The following is a 19,789-nucleotide window of genomic DNA, read 5'->3' as shown; positions in this document are numbered from 1 at the left end:
CTTCCAGGTCAGATCTGGCTTTCGCATTCTGTCTTATTTAGAGTAACAAAATAGCAAGAATGGAGACTATGCTCTGATACAGCTCTGGTACTGAAATAATTGTTTTTCTTTCCAATTTTATCTTCTAAAGAGATGCAATGGTCAGTTTGGAAGTTGAGATACTCTTAGTGATAGTTCTTATAGGCAGCTTCCCCAGGAGATTCTAAAATTACAGGCAGTTGCATCAGTCCACCTTAACCATGGGGAGCATGTCCTTTGGAAATCTAGTGGCTCTTAATTGCCCACTCAAGATCAAATCACCCTCAAATATTCTGCACTACAAACATGATAGCTTGGAATAGCACATAATTCCTGAGAAGATTTGTTTCCTCTCACAGCTGCAATGAGGACTGCTGCTAAGCAGAAAAGGAAGAGGGCCATCAGGAAATGGAGATGATGTCATCATTCTTGCAAGCCCTGGTTCTGTTACACTATTAGTGCTTTTCCACAGAGAAAGAGGAAGGGAAGAAGGCAATAAGCTTTAACCCAGAACAGAACATATACAGTATGTATGACTTTCCAGTCTTTTACTCAACAGAAACAAATTGTATTTCATTAAACAGAAAAGTGCCTCACACTAATGGGGTGGTATAGAAATCTTTGAAAATAAATAAACCTCATCAGTAAACCATTACAATAAACCAGTAAGGGTGTAGTTTTAATTTGGAAAGCCCGAGTTCCAATCACTGTTCTTCTGCTTGTTCCCACTTCTTTTTCTTATCCTCTCCTTCCATGAATGTAAAGGCAGTTATCAGCCCAAGGAAAGCAAATCACAGCCAGGCTTCACATATACCGTATGCAGTTCAGGAACATGTTTGCATAAAATGTTGTCCCTCTAATGCACAAGTTAATAGCTGGCATGGGTGCTTTTGAACTTTTGAGGATGAAGGGTGAGGCCCTCGGTGCACAGAAACACCCTGGAGAAGGGCAGGGAACCCTTCTCCTCCCCTTAGGGATGAGCTGATTGCAACAACAAGCAACAGAACTGGATGGAGCATTGTTCTTGGTTAATTCACTGTCTAGCCAAGGAAATGACGAGAAGGAAATTATTCCACTGTCTCAGGAACTGTGTGGCTATCTAAGATAAGAGAAACAGTTGCTAATTTGAGTATAAAAGCAGGAAGTGTAGCACAGTGATTTCCTTTCATGCAGGCAGAACAATGCGAGGGGGAATGTGTAGGGGCCTTTTTTTCTAATCAAATTTCTAACATTCCACCAAATGCTCTATGGTAGATACAACTCTTCTTTTACCTTGACAATTTTGAAAGCTATGGATCGCAACAGTTCTAGTTCTGAAGAGTCATGGCCACCCAATTTCTGGAGTAAGTACTTATGCATATTGTCAAACAATCGGAACTGTGTCTGAGAATGTTTTGTGCACTTTCTTTCTTTCTGAGTTCCTTCTGTGTGCTCCAATTCTTTAGTGCGTTGTGTGTTTTGTTTCCAGTGTGTTCAGTGCTGTAACCTTCATTAAATGTCTTTTAATAGCCATTTTTGCAAAGTGTCTGACCAAATATTTTAACATTGGTCTCCTATTTTTCTTGTCGGGCTTCATTATATGTGGTCAAAATGTAAACATTTATTAGAAATATATATATATATATATGTTATTGTTGCTCATTGAGCCACTTCCTGGTGAAAATATTTGCCAATTAGCCTTCGTTTGTGCAGAAATTGAAATAGGTGAGAAGTGTATTGTCTGTGACCTACAAAAGAGTTTTTATATTGAGAGCAATAAGTACATAATTTCCTCCCCAGTTTGTTGGATGAACAGAGCGCAGTCCTGTGGAGAAATTAATTAATATTTTATCCGTCAACAGGTCTAACATTATAAACTGGAAACTAGTAAAAATGCAGTATGTTTGGATCATTTGGTCTTTAAGGATGGAACAATTATGTCATGTTCATGAGCTGTGCATGAACCTCATTCCTGTTAGTCTTTCTCCTGGGATATTATATCTTTAATAGATGAGTGTGGGACTACTCATCTATCAAAGGAGCCTCGTGGTGCAGTGGTTAAACAGCTGTACTGCAGCCAAAACTGTGATCACGACCTGGGGTTCAATCCCAGGTAGCCGGCTCAAGGTTGACTCAGCCTTCTATCATTCCGAGGTCAGTAAAATGTGTGCCCAGCTTGCGGGGGGGGGGGGGGCAATGTGTAGCCTGCATAATTAACTTGTAAACCGCCCAGAGAGTGCTTGAAGTGCTATGGGGCCGTATATAAGCAGCACGCTTTGCTTTTTTTGCTTCGCTTTTTGCTGTTTATTTTTTCCTAACTTTAGGGTGGCTATGAGAAAAATCAGGTGTCTCTGCTACTTCACCATTCTAACGTTAACAGAAACACAACAGTTCCCGATCAGTAGACTACTGAGGTGGTGGGTGGAAAAAGCCATACCTCCTCTAACTATCCGTGACAGCATTGCCCATAAAAACTGTGGTTCTCTAAGTGGAAAGTTATATGCTCTCTCTCTCTCTTTCTCTCTCTCCCTCTCATAATCTTTATTAATGGATCATGCTGAACAGGCACTGGCTTGCACCCTGAATTTTGTGCATCTTTCACTTTTTCACTTTCTGCGGATCTAATTTTGATAAAGTGCTTCCCTCATACTTGGACCTTCCACTGGGGATCAAACGCATCAGGGAGCTGAGGTACTTTACCTCATTGGCTCGGACACTTATTATGGTACTTCATTCTCTGAAAGGAGTCCCACTTTGGCATTCAAGGTGTCAACATCATTGTTATCATCTTCATCTTCATCTTCATCTTCATCTTCATCTTCATCATCATCATCATCATCATCAGCAGCAGCAGCAGCAGCAGCAGCCTCTTCAAGCAGGAGGATGTTTCACACATTTCTGCCTGGTGATCCAATATACTGTAATAAACATAAAACCATATTTATAGTGGTGGAAGTGTCGTGAAAGGTGCACAAACCAGTATTTTTACCTTTTTGATAGGTGTACTTATTTAAATTCCCAGTAGAATCCTCCTCTTCTCTCCTCTTTTTCTACTGATATAATTCACTATGGCTGATATAATCATTTAAATGATACCCAGTGTGATGTACTGGATAGAGTGACAGTATAGGGGCCCTTGGTTTAATTCCCATAGTTTCAGCCACAGAAACTGATTAGGGGTGTTGAATTGATAAAGCCACTCCTTAAATATCTAATTTTCTTGAAAGCCCAATTAGGGTTGCTATAATTCAGTTGTGACTTGACGGCATATTAAAAAAACAGAAACAAACAAACATTGAAATAAAATGAGGAAACAGAGAGGAAGATGGGAGATGTTCACCCCATTGTTAAGCAGGAGAGTTCCCATGTTTTGAAAGATGCAGCAGTACAAGGGGTGGGGATTGCCATTACTTGATGCAACCCCCTGCTGAAAAAGCTGCTTTTCTTCTTCTTATAGAGGTGCCGAAGACATAAGACCCCAACATATGCAAGACGGCTCTTGAGGCAGGAAATAACCTAGTTGAAAACAATTGCTGGAATCTGTATCCCTCTGCCACAGAATAAAAATATTCAAAGTGGTTTAGGGTAAAAACTACTGGAAAAGTTGGGCAAATCTTGATCAGGGGCATAAAAAGAGGTGCGTAGGTGTTGCCCTCTTTGCCCTTAATCTAGTACCACCACAAAAAGAAAAGAGTTTTGGTGCTGATAGAGGGGAAGATTTTGAGAACGTTAAGGGAAATACAGTAGCTCACCTACATGTAACAAACTTGACATTATGACAGAACACAGCAGATAAATTAAAAACAAAAGATGCAGTATTGCACATTACAGGATGATACTATGGGTGAAGAATAATAGATGTAATTGCTTTTCTCCCACTTTCCAAGTGTGTAATTTAGCTATAGTATCAAATAATTTTTAAAAAAGAAACCCTACATATTTATCCCCTGAAATTCTTAACCAAACTTTTAGTAGGGGGACACATTCCACTGGTTCAGAATCAATTTTAGAGGCTAAGTCTCAGAGGGAGTTTCAACAACTTTTGTCCTGCACATTGTTCATTGATTTCTATGTATTTAGCTCCTCCTATCTTTCTGATACACTTGCTGGCAGTTGTGTCTTTTAATTTAGTAGCCATGAACCTAACTGTTTCTGGGTGCAGCGTGGAGCTAAAGCATGCATTTATCGATGATCCGTAGGGTGCCTTCCAGCTCTGAACCTCTAAGATGATGATGATATAGAGATAAAAGATATTGAGCAAACAATGAGACTGGGTTTCAGCAACACAGTAGACAGTACAAGAAAATGCTTGTCTACAGCTATTGGTTTGAATGGGCCCCATTATTTTATGCTTAAATAAAGAAAGATTATGACCAGAGGAATCATATTGTAGAGAAAATACATGCCTATAGAATGCTCCAGTTAGGTGGACAAAATATCTCATCCTCATCTGAGGCAGCTTCTGGTGTTCCTAACATTAGATAAAACCTTGCAGAGAGACAGTGTAGCTTTGCCAAACTTTTTCCATTGGTTCCTATATTTGCTTTCTTCAAAGCATGGCCCTAGTATTCAATAGAGTTTCCTCTAAAACAGAGGTTCCTTAGAATTACAGCCTTGGATTGTTTACGTTCTGCTTTCTGATGACAAAATAAGTTGCCACAAGGCTGCAAATATCAAACAGGAGAGGTAACATTAAGCACTACACCTGTGATTCTACCTCAATAAAACATCATTTGTAATGTTGCAGAAAGCAGCAATATTGTAAATGTTCTGGAAATATTTATCCATATTTGGCAGGAAAAGGAAGCCAGAGTTTGGGAAGAATGTCTTACTTTCTCATCTACATTTCCCCCATCTTTCATCCTTACAAAGACAACCCAAAGACAGAAGGCGCTGCATAGAGTCTGTTGACCACATTTCTAATGTATGTAGCAAATGTTATTGCAGGATATTTTACTGATTGTTACTGCTGTTGAATTTCCGTGTTACTAAGGAACATCTAGAGCAACTTGGCTCCATGTCTGGTATCCTGCTTGCCAAACTTTCCAAAGGCCATCCTAATAGGCTAACATCCTAATAGGTTAACAACTATAGGAAAAGGGAACTTCCACCTGATTTAATTTTGAATATGAGTAGAGTCCATAAATCAAGATCCCTGGAAAAGTGGTGCCATTTTCCCAGGAGAGGTTCTTAGCCTTGACTATGTTATTGTCAATTCTTCTGTCTACTTACCTTCTGGAATGATCGTCATCAAGGAAAGAAAAGACCAAAAAAGGAAAGGAAAGGAAGAAAATTTTGCTTTTGGAGAAAGTACTGGATTGATTTGATTGAACACTCATTTTTAAATTTTTGGTGGGTCTTTCATGTGGTCCATGGTATCCATAAAACTTTTTCCCCATACCACATTTCAAACAAATCAACCTTTCTTTTTCTTTCCGCTTTCTTTACCATTGACCTTTCTAATTTAGATATATAGGTCAATTAAGTTTCATGGCAAGCTGTTCTTCATAGAGACCTTAGGTTAATCAGAAAAATTATTTGATTTATATTTTGGACCTATGATTCTTTTAGCAATTCAATGCAGAACCCACTTGTTTGTTTTTCTTGTGGTTAACGGCATTTTCAAAGCTCTTGTCCAATGCTGTATTTCAAAAGAGGTGTTTTTTCCCCTGTCAGCCTTTTTTAATGCCCAGCTTTCACATACACACATAGCAATATGTACTATGAAATTAGAACAGCTCATATGTTCATAGGTACCTAGCAGCACCATAATTTTTAAGCTGATTTGTCAGAGCAAGTAGTTTTCCAGCAGAGGGTGCTCTTGTTCTAATTATAATATAAGCTTTATCAGAAAAAAAAACATTCTTTTATCAGGAAAAAAACATGCCTCTTGCAAACTAGCCTCCTCTTGATTCCCCCCCCCTTCTTTTTCTCCTGAAAGGGGAAAATATAAACTGATTTCAAGTTTTACTTTAGGCAGCTTCAAGTGTCACTTCAGCAGGGCCAGTGGCCTAGCCAGAGGTTGAGAGTTTGATTCCCCACTATGTCTCCTTGACAGGGTCTGGACTCAGGGATCCATAGGGTCCCTTCCAGCTCCGCAGTTCTAAGGTTATCCAATGATTTACAGAATACATACTGATGTCTCACGAAATAACAGGGCATAGTCATTAGTGGATAGAAGCCTCTCCCAACGTAGCAGTCTGCAGGGGTGTTGCTCATGATAGCTGTTTGGCTGGGGCTGGGGGAAGAGACCTCACAGAAACGTAGCAATCTTAATCAGAAAGCTGCAATAAAATTTGGTTTATTCACCCAGTAGGAGAAACCAATTAAAGCCAAATTAATAATGGTACCTGCTGGTATGTAAGCAGATGTTATTGTCAGTTTGCAGTCAAGCTTGGTTGATGTCACGAGTCCATGTAGTCTCCTTGATGATGCTGAGGGGTGGCTTTCCCTGCTATCCTCAAAAGTTCTGAAAACAACAACAACAACAACAACAACAACAACAACAACAACAACAACAACAACAACAACAACAACAACAACAACAATGAGACCTCTGTGACCCCTATACAATGCAAATGCAGGAGAAGGTCATACTTTTATTAGACCACTAAAAAATATAATTAAGCAATCAGTGTGAGTTTTCGTGGTTAAAATCAACTTCTTCAGGAATGCACCAATATCTTGTGAATATCTGAAACTTAACCCCCACTGATGCATGAAATTAAACTTGCACTCTGTGGCTGAAATCCAGTAGCAAATCCTAGCTACAGCAGGCCCAATGAACCAGTGGGGATTTGGTGAACCAACACCCATATAAGGTACAGGTACATTGATTCAATGGACTAATGTCATTGCAACTTACTATTGGATTTTAGCCTATGCATTTTAGTAGGTACATAGCATTTTAATGAAGTACATGATAAATAACACTATGTTTTTCCTTTATTTTTAGATCAAATAATAATAGCATTTTCAGTTTCTATGGTCATTGGACTCATTATTGGAGGCATAATCTGGGCTTTGCTGACTTGCCTGTCTAGCCGGAGAGCTAGTGCTCATATTTCCCAGTGGACCTCCTCGTCTTTTAACCGACGTTCCAGACCTACCTATGGATGTGCTGCCAGCAGGCCAGGATTCTACCGGAACAGCAGCTGTGAACGGCGCAGCAACCTCAGTTTGGCCAGCCTTACATTTCAAAGGCAAGCTTCCTTGGACCAGGCCAACTCTTTCCCAAGGAAATCAAGTTTCCGGGCCTCCACGTTTCACCCCTTTCTGCAATGCCCTCCACTTCCTGTAGAAACTGAAAGTCAGCTGATCACTCTGGTACCCACCAGCACGACCACAACCCTTACAGGGAGCACCACCAATAGCCTGTCTCGTCCCGAATTTCACTGGTCTAATAACAGTCTTCGTGTCTGCCATTCAACACAAACCCCACCTCCTGCCTATGACTCTATCATAAAGGCTTTTCCAGATTCTTGATTGCTATTCTTGGTATCATGCATGGAGAAAGAATCTCAGTTCTGTGGTGTATGTTTTTGTGTGTGGAAAGATACCAGAGAAGCTTACCAAACCTGAAAGGACCAACAGCGCTAAATCGCGAGTGGCAGCATCACTAAGATGCAGATGAAACAGAGCAAAACACTGATCTCCCTTAGCTTTGAAGACCTTCTTACACTATACACAACCATCTGTGATAACCTGTGTATTTATATTTATCTCTGCTTTGTAATTATTGCCTCTAGTTTCAGTGGTCTGAAGAAATAGAACCATTGCCAAAGGCAGAAGCCTAAAATAACTTGTACATACTATTAATTTTAAGCATAGTGTTGTTGTTGTCCTTTTTCATATAGGATTTTCTTATCCTCCAGGGGTTTGGATTCCCCTATGACTTGTTCATCCACTCACAATATTGACATTTGATAGCAAGGTTCATAAATATTCTCCAGCACATGTTAATGTTTAAAACCATTTAGTATCTTTCATAAGCTTTATATATTTTTTCAGTTGTATCTACTTCAAATCATAGTCTAGTGATTTACCCTGCAAGCTTACTTTGTATATCTTGTACAAGCTGAGGAGAAAGTCTCTCTGAATTCAGAAAGGCCAAAAGGAGATGTGTACCGATGCTAATGCCAGGATATTGTGGGGGGGGGGTGTCAGTGTCGGTGTGTGTCTGTGTCCTTGAACACCCCTCTCATCATTAGGTTTCCTAAACATGAAATATTAAATTTCTGGAAACTGAGAGTCCTGTTATGGTGCTTCTTGCTTTCTCTTAGATGAGGATGGAGGCTATTGGCCTTCTGTTGATCAGGTAGCTCAAGGAAATATTCTACCTTTCATTTTTGTGGGACTGACATGACTGAGAATAAATTATAATCTCAATTCCACAGCCCATTTTTTTCCTAGTATATTCAGGACTAAACTGATTTAAACAAGGAATACTGGTGGGAGCTGCAGTCCAAGAACATTTGAAGCAGTGCAAGTTGCCTACAAAGGATAGGCACAGGAATAGATTTCTTTTTCCCTGGACCATGGAGAATCCCCTGAATTTTGGTCAATGGCTTGTTTTAGATTTTTCTTTCATATTTTAAAAGCATATTTGTTCCCATATGTGGGAAGCTCCTGCCCAAGGCCGTTAGCTGTTATCTGTTTTCAGTGAAGAGCAAACTCTCATAGCAGAGAGCAGCGGCTCCTGATGGGCGGGGTGACATCTCATTCTGCCTTTTCCCTTAGAGTTAAGGCATGGGTTCAAATACTTTTTCTGACCAATCCTAATGGCAATTAGGTAACCAGTATCCTATCTGAATTCTTTCAACATTCTGTGTAATCATACTATGTTAATAAAAAAGAGTTCTCAGGGCATCGCCTTGAGACTCTGCTGGCTCAGACGTCTGTTGTTAACACTTCTTTGTTTTCCCTCTGAAAGCTAATTGCCTTCCCTTTGTTCTGTGACCACCTATATCATTAGCCTTCCTTTGGTCTGTGATCACCTACACCCATAGATTCTGTTATTGAAAATCTGTATATTAAAGGGACTACACCATTGGTGTTATACTGATTGTCATTTCTCTAATCATGTGAAGTTAGAGGTTTAAATAGCTGGAACATTTACTTCATGGTATGTTCTGGCATTTAGATTTGGTTTTAACCAATTGGTGCTGATTTCTTGTGGTTGGATTACAGTTTCAAGGCCTGTTTTAACAGCGATAAAAAAGGTAAAGGTAAAGGTTCCCCTTGACAATTTTTGTCCAGTCGTGTTCGATCCTAGGGGGCGGTGCTCATCCCCGTTTCCAAGCCATAGAGCCAGCGTTTGTTCGAAGACAATCTTCCGTGGTCACATGGCCAGTGCGACTTAGACACGGAATGCTGTTACCTTCCCACCGAGGTGGTCCCTATTTATCTACTTGCATTTGCATGCTTTCGAACCGCTAGGTTGGCGGGAGCTGGGACAAGCGACGGGCGCTCACTCCGTCGCGTGGATTCAATCTTACGACTGCTTGGTCTTCTGACCCTGCAGCACAGGCTTCTGCGGTTTAGCCTGCAGCGCCACCACGTCCCTTTTTAACAGCGATAGAGAAAGAGAAAGTATATGGTTGATTCACAAAAGGAAAAACATATGAAAGTGATGGATTCATCGTTTGAAATGGTTTGTGGCTTCCAAATACTTATGAAGTAGGAGCAGAAATATGAATGAAATCGGAAGTTTGTTTCAATTCATTTTTTCCCCTACATGTGAAGATCTCTTTCATAACTCACATGTCAAGATGTGCACCTGCCACCATCATAGAGACATTAACATGGAAGCATGCTCAGGAGACCTCAGAGGAGGGTCAAGAGGGCAAGTCCACCAGTAAGTACACTGTCTCCCCAACATTTCTGTTTTGCTGAAGTCTGGAGACACACCCTCTCCTTCAAGAAGTGGCCTCAGCTCCCCCACTGCAGCTGCAGCTACTAACCATGTCTACTTCTGACCCAAGAAGGCTTGCCATATTTGCTATGGTAGGCAGGCACATATCCTGGTCCCTTGTAAGGATCTAGGGGATCAAGAAGTTCCGTTTCTGCTGATGGATTTTTCAAAATTCTCTCCTTCCTAAACATCTTGATTATGTCTTTTCCCACATGGCTCTGAGAGGATAATCCCACTGTTTCATGAAGAGAGAGGGTGAATTACATTATTTGTATCTGTGGGAATGCTGGCCTTTCAATGGTGAAGACTTTGATCTTGGTTGTTCAGACGCAGAGGACTGCTAACACAGCCACTGCTTGGTTAAATCAAATTTTTAAAATTCGTCAGCAAATCTGCACATGCTTTTGACTCATCTCAGTATCTGAGTCTACAATAAAAACTATATTTACTGGAAGTGTCTGCTCAGACCTTCAGTGACACAAGCCAGATCCCTGACCCATAGATCCTTGATGAGATTACAAGATGCTGATGATGTAGTTCAATTTCTAAAATAATAAAAGAAAATAGGGATAGGATTCTCTGGTATAACATGTCAGAAAGGGACAAAAGGAAGCAGAAGGGGGGGGGGAACAGGTCCCATGACCCAGACTCCATTTGCTAGGTATGATTACTTGTAATTGACAGCAATGTGTAAGTGAGTCTTCTCAAATTTGAGAATGCATGGACATCTTGATATCCCACTGACATGTTTGTCAGCTGGAATGTTACTTGGCCATTTAGTTAGGACCTTGCAGGATTGGTTTGCTTTTGTTTTGTTTTATGTTTTGGTAAAAAAATGTGATTGTTATTTATTTATTTATTTATTTATTTATTTATTTTATTTGATTTGATTTTTACCCCGCCCCTCTAGACCATGTCTACTCGGGGCGGCTTACAAAATAAAACAAAACAGTATAAAAATATATAAAATCATAAAATTACAAATTTCAATTTAAAACAATTAAAGAGAGGATTACCAAGATGGAATAGCCAAAAAATAAAATAAAATAAAATAAAATAAAAAAAGAGAGAGAAAGACTTAATTGACTGGAGGGAAGGCCTTCTTGAATAACCAAGTTATAGTATCTAGAAGCTATTTCAACTCAAATAAGTGCAATTTAGGGCCATGACTATGCATTGTTATGTTTTACAGTGTACATATATTGGTGCAGACAATTAGGAGGTGGTGAGGAATATTCAAAACTATCACTTAATCCTGTCCTATGTTTTACATTGAAAAGTTGGTTTGGAATTCGGAATTACAGCCCTTTGGATTTGAAATTTGGCATTTTGAAAATTCAGAATTTCCAGATATCTGCAACTCCATAACAACCAATATGGATTTATTCTTATTTTTAATTTAAAATATTTTACCCTGCCTTTCTCATTAAAAAGAACCCAAGGCAGCTTACATCATTTAAAGGCCATATTTAAAACTAAAAAGCAGTAATTATACACATGCTAAAAAGGTCAACAAATGGCACACTAAAAATGGTAAATGAAACAACACCAAAGAAGCATTACAAGCAGGAAGGCACAACAATTTATTTAAAAACCCCACTCAGGCAGCCAGTCACTGAGGGAAAGCTTGCCTGAAGAGAAAGTTCTTTTTGTGTTGGTGGAAGGAAAGCAAAGATGAGGTCAGCATAGCTTCTCTTGGGAAGAGTCTAAGAGCAGCAACATAGAAGGTCCTCTCCTGTGTCCCCACCAAACACACTGGTGATGGTGGTAGGACCAACAGAAAGGCCTCTCCTGATGATCTTAACATCCAGGCAGGCTCATAAAGCGAGATGTGTTTCTTGAGAGGGCTTGGACTTAGGCCATTTAGGGCTTTATAGGTAAGAATCAGCACTTTGAATTGGCTGCCATGCTTTGGACCTTCTGAAGTTTCTGAAGACTTTCCAAAGTCCAGTGCCACATAGAGCACATTACAGTAATCCAGCCAGGATGTAACTAAGGCACAACATTTTTGAAGGATTTCACTGTGTCCTCTGGCACCTTTTCTTGGTGTGCATTCTTTTTGTTTGGCACAATCACCTTCCCAGTGAATGTGCAAAAAAAGAAAAGAAAAGAAAAGAAAAGAAAAAAAGAAAAAAGAAAAAGAAAAAGAAAAAAAATACACACCTACAGGCAACAGTGCCTATGTTACAAAAATGCTGTTTTATATCCTCTGGCAGGTTGAGTTTTGCCTGAGAGAGGGGAGAGAAAGGCACCACACAAACCACAATCACTTAAATCAGAAATTATTTAATTACCTTGCAAAATAAGGAAAACATAATGCAGTAACATCGAAAGTTTATGTTTCTCTGAATACCACATTGCATCCATCTTATACAGGGTTTCTGTTATATACACTTGTTAATCATTGTCAAGACAAATATGCTTATTACTGTTCATTCTGCCTACTAACATTAGATGACTGCTTAGTATATTCTTTGAAAAAAAAGAAAATTTAAATCTATTCAAAATAGCAAAACAGGACAATACCTACTGTAATACAATAATAGGGAATGCATTATTTATAAGCACTTATAACTTCATATATATATATATATATACCTCTTAGTATATCCTGATAATAGTGTATCCTGGTAATATGATCAAAGCTTGAATACATATTATGCTACAATGCTATTCTTTCCTGGTGTTCTTTAGTGTTTACCTAACCATTTCCTCCCTTGTTTCTGCACATCATAGTTCCTCCAGGCGTCCCTTCTCAAGGTATACATTCAGTGATATCACCCCCTTTATATGTTCTCTTTGTTCTGATCTTATCCTCCCATGGAGTATAGCTATCTCATATATTATGCTCTCAAGACAATTCACATCCCACAGAATCTTTCGACCTTCCAAGAGGTCCCCAGTAGCAGCTTAGTATTGGCTGACTATATGCAATTCTAAATATTATTTCTTTACTAGCATAGATGCAAGTATATAGAGATTTAGGCTCTGTAACATTTCTATGATTTTTACTACACCTAGATATTATGAAATGACACTAATGGGCAAACTGACTGAGTCCTGAACAGTGGGAATGCAAGCAGGAAATGGCAGCAGTATTGGGGAAGCAGAGGACACTGGGGAGTGGGCAAATACCCAACGTGGCACTGGCAGACATATTGGAGCAGCAGGTAGCCTGTTATGGGTAGGAATTGTGCCAACAGCATTAGGCACAGCACAGTTGAGTGACTGAGTAGCAGTTGGAAGAACGGAAAAGGCAGAAGGAGAGGGCAGCAGCCTGAAGCATGACATGCCTAGTACTGACAGCAGAGTCTATCATTCTACCCAGCAGTGGTAAGTTGACGTTAAGGGAAATCAGCTTTTTTAGAGATCCAGTTTCCAGGCATGAGTGGTGGTGGACTGACAATATCCTCTACTTGAGAGAAAACACTCTCACTGGGTGAGACAGGAGTCCCACTGCCACCCTTGGCCAGACACCTCCCAGACTTCTTCTCAGTCCAGTAAGACAAGGGGTTGGTCTCTTTTGGCTTGCAGGGCTCCTGTTTGTACATCTTTACCTCTGTTCCTGCCATGTTCTTCCTCTGGGGTGGCACCTCTTTAGGATGAGCCCCAGCAATGCTTGTCAAGAAAGCTTGCCCTGTTCTTGTAGGGGTGAGGGACTCGGACTCTAAAGCACAGCTGCTGGTACTGCTGACTCATCAGTGCCAACTGGACCTTCTTCACCAGCTGCTGCTGTATGTGATGGAAAGTTGGCTGACATTGTCTCCCCCTGCTATTGCTTAATATCCATTACTCGCTGTCTAATTTGGGAGTCTGTGCGGGTTGGTAGGATGTACTCCTTCTTTTATAGGGAGGCAAACCTGTAGTGGAACAGATTCTTTAGCGTGCAACCCCGGGCCACCACATCAGGCTGGAAAAATGCTGTTCTCCCTCTATGGAATCCTGCATCCATCTGGATTCCTCATTATGCCCTCCATCATGCCAACCAAGCCCTGGAACACTGGGATTGCCTGCCTAAGGATGGTTGTCTCTCCACTAAGTTCTTGTGTCACTTCAGAGGACATAGACTTCAGAGCCCACTTGACCCATGTGGGCTATATATCGAACCCATTTCATCTTCAGTGTCTGCAGTGCTGCCAACAACCTCCGGCAAGTTGAGTTTTGCCTGAAAGAGAAGTTCAGCCTTAAGGCACCCACATCCCACCAGTGGCCTGGTAGGGAGAGAGAGACCTATTTTGCACTCTGGTTGGTCCAGAGGTCATTTGTAAAATGCACCACCTGTGCTCTGGTCAACTGCTGCTGTACGAGTTGCCTGTGACCCCAATATAATTCTGGCATCACCACCTTGTGGCTAAAGTTTGTTTGAGATGGCAATTGGTAATGGAGTACCAGTTCTACCATAAACCTACGGGAACCAGTGTTCTCCACCAGAAAGACTGTCTGGTCATCCAGAACTATAATATCTCTTTGGTCAGTGTTTCTTAAACTTGGGTCCCCAGATATCCTTGGATTAAAACTCCAAGAGGCTTTCACCACTATGTGTGCTGGCCAGGATTTCTGTGAGTTGGAGCGCAAGAACGTCTGGGGACACAAGTTTGGGAACCACTGCCCTAAATGATGAGTAACCTTGGTATTTTGCATTTGCAGAAGGCATTTTCCTGCACACCCCAAAGCTCCTCCAGGATTGCCTGGAATATATTCTTCAGATGTGGGTCTGGCATTTGCTGCCTCCCATTTCTTCCTATTTGCTGATCTACTACTCTGCCTCCCTGGGCTAGTGGGTCAATCTCTAACATTGCCCCCCCTCCCCGCTGTTGCTTAATGTCCATTACTCACTTTTTAAGTTGGGAGTCCAAAAGGGTTTGGCTGATGACTCTAACCCTTCACAATAAGGAAGCCACCACCACCCCCCGCTTCATTTGATTTGGTAAATCTTCAGGTCCTGCTCACGCCTGAGCACTTTTTTTTTGCAGTGAGTGCACTCAGCCATGTGGTATCTGTTGTACACTATTGAAAATCCTTCCAGATTATCGACTTCATGGGAACTCCATGTTCCTAATAGAAATTGCTAAATTGTTATTGCTACTAGTTCTGGCAACTGGTGGAGCAAATGCAACTGGAGGACCAGGGTAGATTTCAGTGTCACATGCTTCTGAAACAGTGACCCCCCCCCTTGATCCTGAAGATCAGATGCAACTCACAGGGATCCCCTACTTAATCTTGACACAAGCTTTTTTTGGCTAGATATCCAATATGTGTTATGTGCCATCAAGTCATATGTGATTTATGGTCTCTGGAGTAACCTTTCCAATGGTATCTGAGATATTTAAGGAGTGGTTTTACCCATACCACCTCCCAGTAAGCTTCCATCAGAGGGCAGAGATTTGAATCTAGATCCCATGAGTCATAGTCGACCAATCTGCTACTATACCAACATTGCTGAAATCCTATTGCTTAACACAATAAGTCACAATAGAGTCAGTCCACTAAAATAGTGGGGATTTGGTGAATCAAGTCCTCTCTATAAATTCCATTGATTCGACTGACTTTGCGTTTTTAAAAATTTGAAGCAAAATGAATAAAACAAAAACGAAATTAATTTTTTAAAAAAAAAATCTAGCTGAAGTTTTTTCCTCTACCATGCTGATAGCTTTCAGTAGAAACTACTTCCTGTACAAGAGTATCCGATCGTGAAGATCCCTAGTTTATGTCTCTGTGTTCTCTTTTTCTCCACGGGAGGAAATTATGTGAACCAATTTATGCAAGACTGGACATTTGTGTACAATACTTGGATCATTATGGGTACTTACCTGCATTGTGACATGCCCTTACATAAAAAGAAGATTGGTTCAGGAGGTTAGAAAACAGAAGAGTGAGATTAGCAGGTAGATGAAAGTATGATGATAACCATTTCAGGAAAGTGTGTGTGTGTGTGTGTGTGAGTGTGTAAGAGAGAGAGAGAGAGAGAGGAAAGCTAACCAAGAGTCTTAGAAATCCTTAGAGTCATGGTAGTGGGAAGTAACTACTTGTTAGAAGTGGGAAGTTGCTGTTTCACTTACGTTGTGCTTGTGCCTTTCCTGTGTGTATTTTGTGGTCACTGTGTGAACACAATGCTGGGCTTGAAAGGTCTTTGGGCTGAATCAGGAGGATTCTCATTTTGCTCTTATGGCAGAGAAAGGCCCAAATGTTAGAGTGGACAGGAATTTCTTTGATGGATTCTCAAAGAACAGATCTTGATCAATGTCAAAAGAAACTTGCACTTTCCACCATCAAGCTGTTGTTCTACTCTGCAGAGAAGATTCTTCTTGTTTCTTGAGTAACAGTCAAGTTGAAGGGGTGGGGGAAGAAGACTTCTTCAAAGCAAATTTATTGGACAGCTAACGGGGATTTAATTAATGGAATGGTGATCTCATCCAACTGTCCATGTATCAATTGCAATAAATGTTACTGATGCAGCCCAGGCTGGTGTCTGCAAATCTCACAGTGAGAGCAAAGGAGGCAGAAGAAGACTCATACCTCATATGATGCACAAACTGTTCTTGGCTCTTTTGCTGACCTTTATATATGGGTTGAAATAGTACTGGTGCATTAGAGCAGTGGCCCCCAACTGTTTTGACACCGTGGACCGGTTGGGGGGAATGGGGTCTGTGTGCAGGGGTCAGGGCAAGAGTTGTCTTAAACAAGGTGCCAACAAGTGCTGATTGGCAATCCCCCTTCTTTTTCTGTTGACTCTTGTGTGGTCAGTTGATGTGAATTAAGTTAGAGAAACCAACTTCCATGGTGCAACGTCACAGGATATCCATTTGCATTTTTCCTACTGTGTAATTGCATTGTATGATGATCAAGGGCAGTTTTTTTTCCTTTCTGTGTGTGACTTCCTCCTTTCTCCCAGGTATTGGAACTCGTAGATCATTTTACACATCCAATATTTCCTCCTTGGAAGTCACTTCTTATTGTTCTTTTTAACTGTCCCTGCCTTTGCCATGTATTTATCTAGTGTTGATGTGAAATCCTGTATGCATTTTACCTCTGATATGGAACCATATTCAGATAGGGTTTTTGGTTATAAAAAGTGGAATGAGTATATTTAAGTGCACTTATTTATAAATAATTTTACTTAAATCAAAATTTGAAGCTGAGCATATTTTTCAGGTCATATTCTGATAAAAACAAATTCAGGTTCTTCTGTATTTCAGATTTTGAAAATTTGTAGGTGGCATCGTCAATCCTGACCAAAAAAAGAAGAGAGAGATGGGAGGATGCATTTTCTGAATATTAGGGAACAGATTTATTTGACAGCTAGGTGGTGCTCTCAGGCCATTTTGAGCCTTTGCTTACTTAGACCACAAAAAACATGGCAAAACCTAGCATTTTCGTAGGGGCTCTAATACGTCTGTAACTTTTGTCAAAATAAAGAAGCAAAGAGTGAGCTCTTCAGGTGTATTATGCTGTGTAGCTAAACTGATAGATGGAACATAAAAAAGAAATGACATTAATCTGACAGTTTGCGTTCCAGACTCTTAAGATGCTGGTTTTAAAACTATAAATGACACGTGGCTGGCTATCTCTGGAACTGCCTCCCTTGTTATGAGCCTTTCTGAACATTGTGTTCTTCAAGAGAACATTCTGATAATTGAGAATTCCATGTCCTGTGGAATGTTGTTTTAGGGTACAGGGGCAGGATGATGGTAGTTCCAGTCATTCCATTGGATTTCCCACAGATTTGTGATGATTTCCCACTCTCACTGCTTTTAGGCAGCATACGAATACAGATCGCCTCCAACTGGCCCTTTAAATAGTTTTGAGGTTTACTGAATATTGCAGTGATCATATAGTTGATTTGTTTCATTTGTTTTTGTGACATTTACCAGTTGCCTTGAGTGTTGCTTCTCAGTAGAAAAGCAGGATTTAAATGTGAGAATAATATAACACAGAAATAAATAGGCAGAGCATTTGAATATCACTATTAAAAAAGAGTGTCCTGAGGCTAAAAATTTTTTATATACATCCCATAGCATGGTTATCGTATTTTTATCAGTTTCTTTTAGAATCTGCCTGGGGAACCCTCCAGATTTCAGTTGAACTCTAACTCTCATCGGCACTACCTAACTTCCATTAGTATGATTGGGGATGATGAGAAGAAGAACCCTTCAATATCTGGAGAGTGGCAGGTTTCACCAGTCCTGGTTATAAGAGAACATTAGCACAAATTTAAATTAGACCACTCTGATAATTCTTTGAGACCTGGGTTGTAGCTGAGCGATATTTTTGTGGTAAACATTTTTAAGATTTTATTTATTGTTACTCTTTATAACCTATTCAGAGTTTGAAAAAGTAAATGTAACTTGGAAAAGCCACCAGCTATGCTTGCTGCAAGATTCTGGATGTTGTAATCTGAAAAACATGACAGATAGATGCCACCTCCATAGCTCTGGCAGTATATCTGGAAATGGCAGATATTATGCATTTTTGAGAGAAACAGGCAATTGTAGAGAAACATGGTCCACAAACAGACTTCTAGTGGCCTCAGCCTCATCACTCAGAGACTCAGGAATCCTCTTCTCTGGTTGGAATCCTTGAAGAACATTGCTTTGTTCTTTACACTGTTCCCATTCACTTCAATGGAGAGAAGAATTTCCTGGATTATGTCCTTTTTGCCTGTATTTTATTCTGTTTTTCCCTTCACTTTTTCCCTTTCCAAGTGGTGCTGTCAGACAGTAGCAAAAGTATCAGGAAGCAAAATGTGGAAAAGTTGCTTTTTTAGACCCTCATTCCCAGAAATCCCCAGTTGGTCTGGGCCGATCTGGTTCTGGGTGTCATGTTCCCACCCCCTAAAGTAACTGATCACAAGAGATTGGTGCCCATTTTACCATTCCTACGGGTGACAGTCATATATCTCAGTCAGTTAGGGATTAACAGGAGCAACATGCTTCCTGGAATTAGTGTTGCAGGAACTCTGGTTTAAGTCACAGCTGTCATTTAAGAAACAAATTTCTAGACAATTCCTCTTTTTTTGGCTCGGTTTGCTTTATTTTTAAGGAAGTAGATTAGAAAATGTGATTAAGGATCACTGAATAGTCACCGTTTAAACTCCCAAATACGCGAAACAAAGGGAATATTGAAGATTTATTAGAATGAAGGGGAAATGGTGACCTCTTCCTTATTTATCAGGTTTGGGGCTGCATGCATGAACTGATTTACTTTTGAGTAAGTACTCCTAATTTTATTGGTATACCTATTCAGGATCTTATGAATTCATTCAGTACAGCTTGATCAGCTGGGGACAGACCAGCACGACTCATTCATAATTGAATATTGTTTTCCTAATGTTTAACTTTGTTTCATTGGAACCAGTGGGACTGAGACAGTTCCAACAGGGTCAGGATAGGAGAACTGCAACATATGGCTGAGTCTATCTTCAGGCATACATCTTGAAACTGCTATTATTGATCTGAGAAGGAAAGGAATCTTCTATTCCACCAGTGAGTGACCAATATGGAGAAGATAAATTGAATTCTAACTGTTAACATTCCGTTGGTGCTGAACAGCACTTTTTCTGGATTCTGACTCTTATATTGACTGGTGGGATTTTAGGAATTATAGTCACATTTCCAAATGTTAATAAATGCGAATAAACCCATGCATTAAGTATGCGCTGTGTTATGTGGTTGTACTTTCCCACAATGAGGGGATGTCTTAAAATATTCATTGCACTCATATCTGTTTTTCAGATATGATAAATGACAAGAAGGATCTGTATTTTGGCTTTGGTGAGCCATCGTTCAGATTAAACAACATTTTTAGCTTTATTAAGCTGGGACTGCTGAAACAGGTAAACATGGACCAGGGGATGACGACTTAAAATGATGGACCAGGGGG

General features: G+C 40.2%; 1 protein-coding gene across 2 annotated transcripts; it reads left to right on the top strand.

Annotated features, from left to right (window-relative positions):
- The first annotated feature begins 1,144 nt into the window (after positions 1–1,144).
- On the top strand, positions 1,145–9,055 carry MYCT1 (MYC target 1). 2 transcript variants are annotated; one of them, XM_078383247.1, is made up of 3 exons: positions 1,145–1,361; positions 6,953–7,528; positions 7,565–7,695. In XM_078383247.1, exons 1-2 carry the CDS (start codon positions 1,259–1,261, stop codon positions 7,480–7,482), a joined length of 633 nt encoding a protein of 210 aa, XP_078239373.1. In that variant the 5' UTR covers positions 1,145–1,258; the 3' UTR covers positions 7,483–7,528; positions 7,565–7,695. The 2 variants fall into 2 exon arrangements, with proteins under 2 accessions (XP_078239373.1, XP_020660472.2); XM_020804813.3 differs by having other exon boundaries at positions 6,953–9,055.
- Positions 9,056–19,789: the final 10,734 nt, after the last annotated feature.

Source organism: Pogona vitticeps, chromosome 1 (assembly GCF_051106095.1).
Source record: "Pogona vitticeps strain Pit_001003342236 chromosome 1, PviZW2.1, whole genome shotgun sequence".
Lineage (NCBI taxonomy): Eukaryota > Metazoa > Chordata > Lepidosauria > Squamata > Agamidae > Pogona > Pogona vitticeps.
The sequence above is the reverse complement of the archived record's forward strand: the minus strand, read 5'-3'. Positions and strand labels throughout refer to the sequence as shown.

Excerpts from the sequence above, each read along its gene's own strand:
- MYCT1 (XM_020804813.3), top strand. The coding sequence starts at position 1,259 with ATGCTCTATGGTAGATACAACTCTTCTTTTACCTTGACAATTTTGAAA. Across the intron at positions 1,362-6,952 it reads ATGGCCACCCAATTTCTGGA|ATCAAATAATAATAGCATTT; the intron begins GTAAGTACTTAT and ends CTTTATTTTTAG.